Source organism: Choloepus didactylus, chromosome 1, assembly GCF_015220235.1.
Source record: "Choloepus didactylus isolate mChoDid1 chromosome 1, mChoDid1.pri, whole genome shotgun sequence".
NCBI lineage: Eukaryota > Metazoa > Chordata > Mammalia > Pilosa > Megalonychidae > Choloepus > Choloepus didactylus.
In genome coordinates this window covers 122,540,212-122,555,326 of record NC_051307.1, presented here as the reverse complement: position 1 = coordinate 122,555,326, position 15,115 = coordinate 122,540,212, and the positions used below count along the sequence as shown (strand labels likewise).

The window sequence follows — 15,115 nt, the reverse complement described above, 5'->3', positions numbered from 1 at the left end:
GGACATATTGGTGATTACCTGGAGATAATCCTCGATTCCATTCGTGTGTGCTACCTGCTTAAAAATAATGCAAACGACAACCACCTTTACAGAAGGGGCATAATGATCTAATCCAGAAGCCAGAATATTTCCCCTTCCCTTCACCCCTTACCCAAACCACCAGTTTGAAGTGGTTTCATTTTCCTAATGTGTATTTTGTTCTCATTAATAGTACATCAGCTGCTCATGTATTCAGGCAAATGCAGTAAGATCAAAAATTTTTTTGATCCATTTAGAGTAATTGTATGGTTCTCCAGAAACAAGCCACATTAGTTTTTGTCATGGTTGGATTTTTTTTTTTCAAGTTTTTAAGAACAATTTGGTCAACTACTGTTTTGTTTTAAAAATATTAAATGCACCTGAGATTGCCAGCTGAGCTCTCTATATGTCTCCTGGAGATAACACTGCTGTGATGAACAGTGAAACAAAAAACAAACAAAACGAGGTAGGTTAAAACAGGAAGCGCAACACAGATATCGTTTTGCAACACCTCGATACCACAGGCGGCCATGCTTGTAGCTTTGGAAAAAAAATCCCAGACGGTCACGTAAGAGTTCAAATCATCCCAGTGAGTTTATAAGGACACAAGTCAACCTGAACTAATAACATACATATCTCTGCACAAATGTTGTTTACCATATGTTGGGTAATTTGGAGGAAGGTAAAATGATTAGGGTCTCAGAATTTTGGCCAAAGTCTTGCTTTCAAGTTCCATGAAATCTGAACCAATGATGCCTGTTGTGTCTCAGGCAGGCTTAGTAGTCTAGTCCCTTCTCTCACCAACTCAGAGAACACAGGGAGCTCAGAAACATTTATTATCAATTTTTTTTCAGTCACAGTTTTCATCTTGAGAATGTGGCACCATCAGGAGAGAGATGGGAAGGACCAGAGCCTGAATATCGTGCACTCCCCAAGTCCCAGCCAGAGCTCAACAAAGTCTCAGAATTAATGAAGCCCAAACCAAGTGACTTCTTAGAGAGGCTCTGTGCATTAAAAAAAAAAAAGAGAGAGAGAGAGAGAGAGTGTGTGTGTGTGTGTATAGTTTTATATATATGTATTAGCTTGTTTCCCAGAAGCTCTTTTTCTGTCTGACCCCATCTGCCATCCCATCGTTTGCACTGATCTGTTGCATAATAGCTGAGGGAAAGTTGTGTTCTAGAGTCCCTCGATAGCTAGGGCCAACTCAACTCACTGGTGCTACTGACCCATTCAACACATTCCATCCTATAAAGGTCCATATAAAAATATGGCCTGTCAGACTCACAGAATTGGTAGTTGATTTTTATTAGTCTAAGGCTAGTAGTTTAGCCATTAAAAATCTATTTCCCAAAAGAGGGGAAAATAGTATTTTTCTTCTCTTTTAAAAATTCACTAGCCAGTTGCTATCAGAAAACAACCTTTTGGGTTGGTGAAGGCAAAAAAGTTCTAAAATTACCCCGCAATGCAGTTATGGCCTTCAGTGTAAGGAGATAAGGTACATTTATTGTGCTGTCTCTCACCATCCTGAAATTGGAAATTTTATAACATACCAGATACCTAAAGCTAGCAGGCAGACAAAATTAAAAAACAGACTCATTTTCTCAGGATGCATTCTCTCCTCATTTGTACAAATTAAGGGGGTAAAGGAAAGGGTAAAAAAAAAAAACAACAACTCAAAACCCACCAAAACACAGCTTAATCATAAGAGTACACAATATTATCCCTAACTCCGAAGGGCTCATGGTCCATCTTTGTCCACAGACAATGCAGCACTCTTGGGGATCTCCTGGAAATTCTTGCCACCTTTTTCTCTCTTTCTCAACCAGGCTGCAACACTGAAAGATGGACTGTATTGAGGGGATGGAGGGAGAGGAAAAGGGGAAAGCAGTATGTTCAACCAAGCCTTCTGATTCTGCCTCTAGACTGGCATAAGTCCACAAGAGTTATGTTCTTTTAAATTAGAAATAACGCCATGAAGATAAGTGCCAAGTGCTCTTCTGTTACCAGTTCATCATGGAATTTCTGTTGAGGGTCATGAAAAACACTTGGCTACTTCCTCCAGATCGCACGGATGCAAAAAATACCTGTTTGAAATTAAAAAGAAATTAGTTCAACTGCATGGTTTTTGTTTCGCTTTTCTTCAACCGTCCATCCATTTTCTCACATGTCCTATCCTTGCCATGTGTCAGCTCTTAAGACTCAATGGCTGATGTTTATAAGTGCCTTTTGATACAGTGCATCCTCTGTAAACACTCCTGCCTTTATTACTCTGATTATTCTTATTACTTATTGTAGTTTTGGCCTCCAGGGACACTGAAAGGGCTATATCTTGATCTATAACATCTCTTTGGGTGCTCACATTTTAAAACGGGGTTTTGGGCTAGGATATTGTGCCAGATTTCTGGCCTAGGACACAATGGGCCCTTGTTAATTTCTGGAAAGGCACAGAAGCTCCCCTTTCTACCCCCATAATGACAAGAGGGCAGATTTTGGGATTGTAGGGAATACTTTCACATTCCCTAAGTCAAGGGGGAGTTTTGGGCCTATTTCAATATTCCACTTTCAATATTTAAAAATTTACAATAAAAAGAAAAGTTAAACGTTCGTGGTAAAATTGTGCAGGGTGTTTAGTGCCTATTCTTTGGCATTTCAAGAGTTAATGCTTGGCTTCTCTGCTGATGCTGGCACATCCTAGGCCAAATGAGATAATGGTAATATAAGCAGAACCACAGTCCATTGGGTCTGAACCTGTTAAATCGTTTTATCAAACAGTTGAGAGAAGTGAGCAAAATTTGGATTTCTACTTGCTTGAGCTGAATATAAATGAACCACTGCCCCAGGAAAATAATATTCTGGGCTGTGGCCTAGCCCTTTGGTCAGCCAACACTAAACTGTGGTCCAAAGCATTTGCTTTTGTCACTAGTTTAGTCTCTGCTACTTCACTTACACAGCTTCTTCAAAAGAATGCTGTCTCTCTCAACAACTTCTTACGAAGTTTGGTGGAAATGCTTGTCATTCGGCTATTGCTACACATGAAAGTAAAGCTACTGTTCGGGTCAAGGGATCCAAATGGGGAAGCACAGAGAAGACCCATGGAAAACCACAATGAGGGTAAGAAAGGGCTGCTGTTCTCCCAAGGTTGTGTGCCCAGGTTTCTAAACCTGTGGTCCCAGCCTCCTCCTTCTCTGGCTGTGAGGGTGGGCCTTCAGTGAGCTTGAGTCTAGGGCTCCACATGCAGATCACTCCTAGTTTTCTGATCCCCAAAGAAACTGGGTGGGTGCTGGAGTTTTAACAGGGGTCGCATCTGTTTTCAGACATACTCTAGTATGGCTCTGGAACCATCCTTGCCACCCCTGGCTGCTGTCCACCCAGACCACACTAGGCATTTGGCCAGGGCTGACTCTAAGTCTAAGCCCAACCCTCCAGGTTTGGACTAAGACCAGCCTAGTCTCTGAGGAACTGGGGTGGGCAAGTAGAGATGTACAACTAGTTGTTCAACCCATCACATGTGTTTATGTCTGCAGCTTTGGGGAAAGCATTTCTACATATTGGTCATAGCCACAAAGGATGAATTCACAAATGCAGTTCAGCTTAGCTACTAAAAACTTTGGGTTACTCTACAGGGAGGGCAAGGAAGAATCAGCATTGCTGCAGAATACCCGTCTGTGGTGACTGGTCATGGCAGATGGACAAAGCCAATTCACCGGAAAACAGTTCCCCTATGACACTTCAGAAGAAACATGGCAGGAATGACACAGGACATGGCACTAGTTGAGTTTGTGATTGTGCATTCTTTAAGGAATGGGAGATATTTGTTTAAAGTTTATATTTCTACATGTTCAAGGGGAATGTAATGTGATGGATTAGGTCCTGATAGTGACTTTGTGAAAAGTTTAAAAGTGGAAGTATCAAGTTGACCCACTGTGAGATGACTGATGTTGGGTCAACTGTTCTAAGTGCTTAGGAGAATTTGGGTGTCTGCTGCATCATCATAAGGCCTGCAGGCCACAAAAGTTACTAAGAGTTACAAGAAATTTTTACCTGTTTTATGTCTGTTTTTATATGTGAATAATACATTTTGAGTGTCCACATGAATCAAACCAAATAATGCCATTTCAAGATAATATTGATTATTTAACACAGATGTGATTCAAATCAGTATAAAGGAAAATGAAGGTTTCACAGGTACCTGGTGGTCTCTTAAAATGCAAACACTAATGCAAATGTTGAAACGGATTTACCTTATCATTTCTTTCACATAGAAACTTTAACCTTTGAGCTCGCTTATGCATAAATACTCCATCCAAATGTCCTGTTTCCACTGACCGGATCTCAATAGCTTTCTCGCCCCAGCCCATTATCTGATTGGAATGAATGTAGGCTGTCAAAAGGAATTTCCAAAACTGCATTAAAAACATTAGATGGGCAATAACTCACAGCATCTGTTCACATCTTAACCACAAAAATGACAAACGACTTGAGATAAACGGACAAAGCAAGTCTTACAAGTGTTATTCACAGACTTTTTTTTGTGTGTGGAATCAAATGGTTGTTTCACATTTCTTGATTTTCGTTTCATTTGGGGGCTGTAACTGCTGAAGGAGATAAGGAATGGTTAACCTACCCACAGACGTGGGCATTTCTCCCCATTGGAGCACCACATCCTTAGTTATCCGGCCATAGGTGTTCACATACACCCCCTCATCCTCATAGCAAACAAGCATTTCCATCCCATCTGTTTTAGGCAAGATGACAATAGCATGAGGAGTGATATTGCCCTGAATCTAGAAGACAAAGAAAAGCCAAGCATTATTCTTTTTAAAAATAAGGCAAACACCTTGAGTATTCATCTTTAAGAACTGCAACAAAGAGTGTTTTTTTTTCATATTCACTCTAGAAACCGAACTTTGATTTGCCAAATGCTCTGATAAATACAAACTAGTGACTAGATTGAGACGATGACAACAGTAACAACAATGGAGCACTGACTATTTGTCAATCCCTGAGCTACACCCTTTACATATATAATTTCTTGTCCTTACTACAGCTCCCCATGGTAGATAGTGTGTACAGATGAGAAAACCTCATCTCAGAGGGGTTATGGAAATTAACCAAAGTGGTACTAGTATTTGGTGGTGGAATTGGGATTTGAACCTATGTCTTGCTGACATTGACATTCATGTGTTTTCCCTTAGGACAGGCTCTGAAGAAGATGAGGGGAATGCAAGCCAGCTGAATCTTATGGAATCTAAAAGCCCTTGGGGCCAGAGCATACCCCTACCGAATAGGCTATGAGCAGATAAGTACCGGAATAATCCAAATTAATGGCTTGTTTAGAAAAAAAATTTAAATTACCACTCATTTAAAAAATGTTATTGAAAAAATTGTAGAATGAATTGTTCTCGGAAAATGTGTGTGATGTTAGCATGATTCTCTGAAATGCTAATGGCTAGATCAGAATGTCAGAGCAACCCAATATGTGCTTCACGGACAGGAATTAGAGGATCACCAAGGATGATAATAGTGACACCAACCATCTTGGTGAGAACTGAAGCCTTGAGTCTTTGTGTATACATGACACATACACACGAGTTACAAGCTATAATATTGCACTGAGTGTCACTGTGTGTTTGAGTGTGTGTGTAATGTACTAAAATAACTTTTTTTAGGTAGCATTAATGTTGTATTATTAATAAGATCTATAATTTGCAGCACCCCATCCCAAGCACTTTATATCCATGACCTCTTTTAATTCTGATAATGACCCTAAAAGTTCTTTTATTCCCTTTTTGTAGATGTGAAAGCTGAGGGTTGGAAAGGCTGAACTAATGTGTCCAAGTTGCAAAGCTAATAAGTGGTAGAGCCAAGGTATGAGCGTCAGTGTCTCCAAATTCATTACATCACACAGCCTTCAAGTTGACAAGAAGAACTAAAAATAGCATAAAAATTTTTTCTCCAAGAAATTAGCATCTGACAGTTGGCTTTCACCCACATAAAATGAACCAATCTCCCTTCAAATATTGAAAATAAGCTGTCTATTGTACTCTTGCTTAAAAAACAAAATCTATGCCCTTGAAGGAAAAACATCATATATATTTTAATCTAAGTAGAGTAAATGTCAAATAATTTTTATTGTCATGTGTTAAATTCAGTTCTAGGGAGTCATAAAAATAAGTGAAATTTACATGATGTTGGAGACATTCTACTTAGTGAAGGACAAAAATCCATCTGCTTTAAGGATAGTAAAGGTTAGCCTGACATCTATTAAAAATAAAAACAATTTTTTTCTCCAGGCAGGTTTTTGTACAGAGAGCCCCTGACATTCTGCTTTTAGGAACTTACATGAGAAGGTATGTAGATATCGTAAGAGTTTCCTGAATCAACATCAATTACATGGAAACCAGTGTGTGAACCAAAAATAACCTTTAATCTTTGACCTTCTTCTACCGTGAGATCCACAAGCAGAGGCTTGTGCTGGAGATCTGCAAAAGACTTTAAAAATCACCCCATGAGTATCCACATTATTCAAAGAGGTTGTCGCAATAATTTTTTCCTTTAGCCATTTCCTGATGGGAATTAATTTCTGACTTTCTTAAATTAAAAAGCTAGGATATTTCTCATTCAGTTTTAGGTCTATTCATGGTCTGGCTCTGGAAGAACAAGTACCTCTTTGTGCCCCCTTTTCTACCCGTTTTCCTCCAGCGCAGAGGAGATGGTTAAGAGTTGTTGATTTTGATAATGTGTGGAGTCAATGCATATGAAAAAGTTGGTGCCTGGGTACTGCTGTTCCTGCCTGTTTATTTCTCCCCATTTTCCTCCAGAAAAGGTCCAGCCACCTTTCCGGCCCCTTGCTTCCCAGGTGGCAGCCAGGTCCACCAGAGCTGCTACCCTTTTGGAGACAGCCTGCGGTAGGCAGCTGAGGCTCTGTGCTGGGCCCGTTCAGGATTACTAGGCACCCTCTGGTTATGATCTTCCTCCACTGAGTGAGTAGGTGTCACACTGATGCTTTCTCTAAACTTAATGTTGAGATCTGAGAATTGGGTTAGAGAAGGAGGATGTGTGTGTGGTGGGGGAAGGGTGCGGGATGGGGACCTCACAGGACTCCTGGCTTGTGAAGCTTACAAAGGTTCTGTGTGTCAGAATCTGGGGCCCCAAATCCCACTTAGCTGTCAAGTGTTTCTCTGTTTTTCTTTGCCATTATTTAATCACACACTATCTATCTTTATTGGGCCTGCTGGTTTAGGAGAGAATTTGTGAAACCCCAAGTGTCTTGGCCATACTGCCACTGCCACTTAACAGTGCCCCCCAACCCCCCATGTCTTTTCCTAACATCATCCTCACAGCATGGGAAACTGTGGCCTCCTGTCCTTGTCCTAATGGGAGTGTGCCACCCCTGCCAGCTCCTGCTTTCTGTTCAAGTCCTTGGCTTTGCTCTTCACTCTTTCCGGGCTGAGCCTTGTCTGCTGAAATGAGGGCATTCTGTATTTTTTCATTCTCTTTGGTTACTAAACCAATGGCAGTAACTTCAGAACTGGAATGGTAATGGGATCTTGATTGAAAATATTTTTTTAGATAGATTTCGGCAGAAAAGCAGCACCACTTTAGCTTTTAGGAATCATCCCTTAAGTGTTTCTGTTTGTTACTAACCTAATGCATTCCCAAAATTTCTCTCCATGAAAGTGGGGTTATGGAGGGGAGCGCATTTCTGCTGATGGATCTGTCTTCCTGAGCACATTACAAATGAGCCACTTGCACTAGGGTAACAAGTGGAAAGCGGGGTGACTCAGCACCAAAGAGGGCCTACATAATATTTCCAAGGCAGCTTCTGGTCCTCACGTGGCATATACGGCAGGAAAGAACACATGAAGGGTGAAGGGGAGATAACATCATAAAGGTAGGGAGAAAAAGTGAGGGCTTATGAGATCCAGAGAAATAGAGACAAGAAGATAAATTAACATCATCTCTGGATAGGCTCTGTGGCTCTGAACACACTGGAGTGCCTTCAAATGGCCCTCTGGGGTCAGCCTTCATGAGCTGGGATTAATAGGGCTAGCCTATTCCAATCCCCATTCCTATTGAATCTCATGATTAATCAATTCAACCATAGTTGTTACAGACTCAGACAAAGTCAAAATGAAAAGGCAGTCAAAATTAAAGAATGTCCAGAACCAAGGTCATTTCCTTAAGTTACTGCATCAGTATTCATTTCAGAGACGTCCAATAGCAATGGGGATATATATATGAGCATCAACTGAGTTTTAGGGACTTTACTCAGAAAGGCTTATGAGGATCTTGGGATTTAGAGATTCGGTTCAACCTTGAAATACCACACTGTTCTGGGCTGCCTTTTTCAGGAAAAATAGCAGATTGTGTTTTAGTTAGGTGGCTTCACACTGAATCTCACTGAATATTAACACAATCAATGCCGGTGACCTTTCCATACTAAACAGAGGAGAGTGTGTCCAAATTTTAATTTGACTAATTTTATAGCATTTATTAATAGTCTCTACTTTTGTAATAATAAATCCACAGTACTTTAAAAATAGGTTTATTATATATAGGAAAATTGGTACTGGTCTATGTGCAAAATGGACTGCTTTGTTAACTGGTTGAAACTGAAAATAGAAAAAAAATTATAAGCATTTTTTAGGTAATCGCATGCCTGCTTACCTTAAATGCCATGAACTTATGATATGGTTTAGGAGCCCAAGCATATATCTCTACAGCATTCTTTAAGGCAATCACCAAAAATTTGATCCTTTCATATTTAACTGTAATAGAAAAATTATGAATTAAAAAAGTACATTATTTTATTCAAGTTTTTTTGTTTTAATGAATGTGCAAGCTGTAATATGTATGTAAAAAACCATAGTTGAGGGTGATGCTCCCAGCATGGGATTTTCTCATGGATACAGATTTAACATCCTTTAATGTACTTGGTATATAAAATACTTGGGGGCTTTTGCTTTATATCAAAGACCTTTTTTCTTTGCCTAAAGATGTAACTGCTTAAGGCTGTCTTTAGCCACTAGATCTAGATATGAATTATTCATTGTAATAATAATCTGCTTAATATATTCCATGTTTACTTGCCTGGCTTTTATATTCACCCACATGTATTCACCCTAGTAAGATGAAAGAAAAATTAACAAATGGATATAGACGTAAAGGCTAACACATGCTTATTTTTCAGATCTGATTCTAACTATTAAGTGAAATAATTGCTTATATATGTTTCTAATGGAAGATGGAGAGTTAATTAGTAATTAGGCCTTACTTTGAGGGCTCCACATAATTTAACAAATCCTTTTACTCTTTGGGAAGATGGAACATTAAACATCCTATATTCCATAGTAGAAACTCGGTACAAGACTGAGTACCTACTCATTTTTTCCCTTATACAAAGAGGTACTCAATAAATGTTTACTGAACAGATGAATGAATGAATGGACTCTCTTATCTGCCATCCTACTGATTACTATGGTCTGTGTGTCTTTGATAACGATTGTGGCCAATATTTACAGTGATGACCTTGAGAAACTACAGAATCCTATAAGGCACTTTCTGGATCTTCCACTATTAGATTAAGGATTTTAAGTTTTAGAAAATTAATTATCCACAAATGATACACATGACTGTCATTCTCTTCATGTAATATTCATGTAATATCCGAACAAACAGAATATTCTGTGTCCTGAAAAAACTGGGTAGGGGAATTTTAACATACTTCAATGAAATGTTAAATTTCCACTTGTCTTCTTTATAGCTTTTCATGGCATGAACTCTTTATAGGACTAACTATTCTCTGACCTCCTCACCTTAAACCTAGGAAAAGAGCCACAGTTAAAATTTAAAATAACCTTGGAAAAAAAAAAAAAACTTATCTATGGGCTAAGAGAAATAAAGAAATATTTTACATGACTTGGATATATGATTTGCTTTTTCATTTTGTTCTCATTTTATATTTTAAAAATTTCACAGGAATTTGGGTATGCTGGAAATTATCATGTGCTACAAGGAGTTATCAGTGTTGTCTTGGCTGAATCCCATGGGAAAGCAAAATGGAGACAGCAAGTGGTTAACTTGATAACTGAGGCAAAAAATGTTTCTGAAAATTAATTTTCTGATAGATAATTGTCATATATTGCTCCCTGGTTCCATTTCACTTTGCATGCATGGATATAGGTCCATGGCCTACTTGTACGGGGGCAATGGAAACAGACAGTAATGATTAGAAGGAAGAGGCCAGACATGTTAGAAGGGCCAGTAGTAGATTTGGTGGTCAAATGGGACTTCTGCAGCCTCAAGTTTTGTTAGGTATCTGTAAGAGATAATATTCAGCAATTTGATACATCTTGCAATGAATTTCTTAGCTCTGTAATCATACATTAATTCATGTAGATAAAATTTGATCATTAGAAATCTTTGGACTAACAAATGCCACATAATAAACAAAGGTAAGCTACCCAAAGGAAATTCTAAAAGCTTTCTCAGAGAAATGTTTACAAGCAGCTTTAAAATTATGTCCATGATAACACTTAAATTACATTGTTTTCCTCTGAAAACAAGGCTTATTCTCAAAGAAAACAAACCACTATGTCCAAAAGACCAAATGTACATATGAATCTGAATTCTCTGGGTGTGAGAATGAATGGATTACATATTTTATGGTTTGTAAAATAATCAGGCTGAAGACGAGAGAAAATCAGAATTCCAGGGTATGCTATTAGAAAGCACCAAATAATTCTGATACCCGAATCAAAATGTACAGTTTGTATCTCACCAGCCTGTTACAGAAAAGTACTCCCCTATGTGGTCTGGTTTGTGAATGATGCTATGTCCCTTGAACATTCATTCCTTTCTTTAACAAATATTTCTTCACTGGCTTCTATGTGCTAGGTGCACAGATATATACTATGGCTGTGGCCAGAATATATGTTTACAGACATTAAATGTGTATTTTCTCCAAAAGCTGATTAAATGCATATCAATAGTAAAGATAGGGACAAATTTTGTTAGTTTGTAAAAGTTCAAATGATGCATTAGTAATAAACAGTAGAGGACACATACTTTCAGGACTCAGAACTTTCAAGTTCACTATTTAGCACCAACACGTCCTAGTGTCAAGGTGTCTGGAATGTTGCTTGGTGTGAAATTCCTGGTAAGGAAAGGATTCAGTCTCTTTTGCTATTCCCCCTTCTCTCTCTCTCACTCACTGTCTCTTAACTTTACTCACATTTCTCCTTTCCCACATCCCCACTATAGTTGTTTTCCATTTTTGGTTAAGTCAATATGCTGTGTTTAAATTATTGTTCACAGGTTACCCACGTAGCATACCATGATTATATATCTCCTTTCTTGTTGCTAGCATTTTTTTCCAGAAGTTATTTTTTTAAAGATGTTATTTTATATTATCTATCTCTAAGCATGTGTAAACTTTCTGCTATTGTATAAACTTTCTTCAATGCAGTCAAACACAGCAGGAAATCTATTAGTACCACTTTATTTTCTTGGAGGCACCACTCCAGGAACCTCTCCAGCCCCACTACATTAGGGACTGACTTCTCTCTAGGCCTGTAGCCAAGCTGCCATCCCAGAGCCCCCTTTCACCAGCATTCTGGGTACTTCCTTCATCTCTCTCCTGGATCCTCAAGTTTATTTCCTTATTTTGGTGGAACATATCCTCCAGTAGCTTCCTGAGAAACAGTGCATGGAACGTAAATGTTTTGAGCCCTTGCATGCTTGACAATGTTTATTCTGCACTCAAGATTGATGGCTTAATGGGTTATAAAATACTAGTTGAAAATAAATTCCTCTCAGAATATTGAAGTCCTTGTTCCATTGTCTTCAAAGTTCTAGTATTGCTGCCGAGAAGCTCCAGGTCACTCTGATTCTGTGTCCACTATACATAAATTATTTGTTTATTTATTTGCTTATAATCCGAAAGCCTTAAGGACCTTCTCATTCTCTGGGTACTGAAATTTCTTATTGTGGGTCTTTTTTTTATTCACTGTACTAGATTCTTTTAATCTGGAGTTTCAAGGCCTTCAGTTGCAGGAATTTTTTTTTTTTTTTTTTTTTTTGGTACTATGTCATAATTTCTTCTCCTTCTATTTCTTATTTTCTCTTTTTTTCTAAAATTCACATTACTTAAGATTTTGAACCACAAGACTGATCCTTTCACTTTCTTGTCTTTTTTTCTCCTTTTCTTTGTCTCTTTTAATTTCTGTTCTATTTTCTGGGATATTTCCTTGTCTTTATATTCCAACACTTCTATTACACTTTTTATTCCTGTAAATGTATTTTTAATCTCCAAAGTTTCTTTTTTGGTCTCTGAATGATCTCCCCACTGCCTCCCCCCAAATCTTTAATAGCTTCCTACTGTTTTATAGAAATGGAATTTTTTCTAATCTCCCTGGAGTTATTATAGTTTAAAAATTTTTTTTTCTTCCACTCTTCATTATTTTTGTTTCTTCTAAAGTCCTTTGTTTCTGTCTGTTTACATCTCCTTCATATTTGTGGGTTTCATCAGTGTCTAGTATGGTAGGCTTACCAACTGCTGGACTTCAATTTAGTACAGATAGGCAGCAAGTTTTTTCATGGTACTTCAAGTCGTAATACCTGTAGATCTTTTCTTTCTGGGCACCCAGTTTCTCCAAAGGCAAATCTTTCAATCTCTTATCTGAGGGTAAAGCATGGCTGCCAACATTTTGGGAGCTAAATAGGGAAGGAGGTTTTGGGGGGTTGGGTGGGGTCCTCACAATTCAGTAGGAAAACATTCACTTAATCCCCATCATCAGATTGGCCTCTCATCCCTGTTCTGGGCTATGCAAACTTTTCATCTTCTGTGGCAGTGGGGGAGGGTAGCTGCCTGACTGTTCAGTGGGGGAATGGGGTTCTGGAGGAATTTCTGTTTATCAACTTACCAGCAATCCTCCTGTTTCCTGTCCCACTTCCACCTCAGATATACCCAGACCTTATCCCTCAGCCTTTCTGGATGCTGATGAGTGATTAGATTAATTTTGATGCCTTCCCTAATTGCAGACTTAAAATCCAGCATTAACTGATCTGTTAGGTTTGCTCCAAGTCATCCAACTTTTTGTTCAATTTTGTTGTCATCTCATTTGCTGTCTTTCTTCTTCTGGTCCCTCTGTCCTTGTACATTTATTGAATTTTTATTCTTTTATTGTCATTTTAATGGCTATTTGGGATGGGGAAGATACAAATGTTCAAACTGGAGTCAAGGACTTTATTTCAAATGCACTCTAAACTGCATCAGCCTAACTTGTTTGGAGATAATGCAAAGGTATTTAAGGTTCCAGTGACATTTTAGACTGGTCACAAACATATCATAAATATCTGATAGAAAAAACTGAGTGAAACTTAACTGAATAATTCTGACTGAGTGGATGGACCAAGCTTACAATTCCATGTCTTGAGACTTACCAACTTTGTAATGTATACAGCCTTCCAAGTCTCCAACAGTGATCCAGCCTTGTTTCTTTTCTACTTCTGGGTCATTGTGTAATATTCTGTTTCTTAACCATGAAAGATAGTAAACTCGTAGCTTATTCTTCTTTCCTGTTGAAATAAAAGAGTTTTAATTCACATCCCCTGGAATAGCCTTTTCTCTTTTCTTTCCCACCTCCATTCTATTTTATTATAAAATAACAATCATTGAAGTGTTATCTCTGCCAGGATTAAGGTTAAAATAGTTTCAAGTGTTTTAGACAAATCACTTTACAAATTATCATTACCTTCAGGTGGTTTCTTATTTGAGCAAGGTGCTCTTTTTCTCTCTTTCCAATGGAAAGGGCAGCATGTGCTGAACTCAGTGAGACCTAAGTCTGCAACAGTGTGGCTGATCACAGTCCCAGAATATTCTAGCTGCAATCACATGATGGAATATTGACAACTGGACATTTCAGCCTACTTAGCTCTCCCTCACCCTCTAACCCAAAAGCAGATGTTAACGAAGAGCTGCTTATTTGCCTCCTCAATTACTCTAGAGATGACAGCTGGTTGTTGTTTTATTTTAGTTAACTCACAGAAAAAAGAAATTTTAAAAGGAGACAATAGAAACAAGTTCATCGAAGGCAATCTGGGTTCAGAAAATAAATCTGGACAAGTTTTTGGTGCTGAGTTCTGAGGAAGGGAATGCAAAACAAAAATAGAAAAGGAAAAAGAATGTCAACTTTAAAAAAAACTTAAAGGTTCCTTTTGCTAAATTGAGTCTTGAGTAAAGAACTCATAAGATGATAAGAAATCATCTAGAAAATGCTGGAGTACACAAGGAGCAAAATTTAATACACTCCATTAGATTATCTGAGTACCAGGTAACAAAAGTATGGGTGGTGTCCGTCGGGATGGGTCTTCCTAAGTAATCAGAAATTTAGGCTTGTGGGCTTTATTTCTTGGGGACTTACATCCCTTTTATTTTTCTTAGGCTTCAAAAGATGCCTTGGATTTTACAGGTGAGATATATACCAGAAGAGAATTCATGAAAGCATTGCACACTGCATTGTGTGCATCCATAACTTAAAAGGAATCATGGTGTAGTTACTATTCATTTTTGTAATCAAAAGCCTAGAATATGCATTGCTCACAGTATTTGGGATGGGCGGGAGGCTCAGGGATTCCTCCTTTCCATGCCAACATGGATCAGAGGGCAGTGCTAGAACCTACTGCTCCTATTTTCATTTTCTCTTTCTCCATCTGTGCCTCATGATAAGCGTAATGGTTATACTCTTAAAAATAGGATGTGTCATTAACAATATAATGAAGCCAGAACGTGAATTTTCTGGTAGCATTTTTACTTTTGGTAGGTGACTGGCAGATGCATGGTCTTAACTTTGATTTGGTGGTGTAGCAATCAAGAAAGCAATTAACCAGGACAAAGGAATACACAGAATGAACCTCAAATCATAATGCAAAATGAATTTACTTGGCTAACCCTCATTTGGGGAGAATAAAAAGAGATGAAGTTCTGAGCATGCAGTGGAAAGGTAAAAGAAAGAGGGAACTGTAGCCCCAAGAGAAGGCGTTTTCTCAAAATAGAAGTACAGCTGAAGACCAAAACTTTCTTCAGAGTTTAATC

General features: G+C 38.4%; 1 protein-coding gene across 7 annotated transcripts in view; it reads right to left on the bottom strand.

Annotated features, from left to right (window-relative positions):
• Nucleotides 1-233: 233 nt before the first annotated feature.
• Nucleotides 234-15,115, bottom strand: part of TNIK (TRAF2 and NCK interacting kinase) — a 433,418-nt gene continuing 418,536 nt past the window's right edge. For all 7 annotated transcript variants that reach the window (XM_037840750.1, XM_037840775.1, XM_037840728.1 and 4 more), the window contains 6 exons: nucleotides 13,465-13,599; nucleotides 8,689-8,789; nucleotides 6,361-6,510; nucleotides 4,643-4,802; nucleotides 4,260-4,399; nucleotides 234-2,102 (listed from right to left, as the gene is read on the bottom strand). In XM_037840750.1, the coding sequence (XP_037696678.1) occupies nucleotides 2,019-2,102; nucleotides 4,260-4,399; nucleotides 4,643-4,802; nucleotides 6,361-6,510; nucleotides 8,689-8,789; nucleotides 13,465-13,599 (770 nt within the window). In that variant the 3' untranslated portion in view covers nucleotides 234-2,018. The remainder of the gene's footprint in view (nucleotides 2,103-4,259; nucleotides 4,400-4,642; nucleotides 4,803-6,360; nucleotides 6,511-8,688; nucleotides 8,790-13,464; nucleotides 13,600-15,115) is intronic.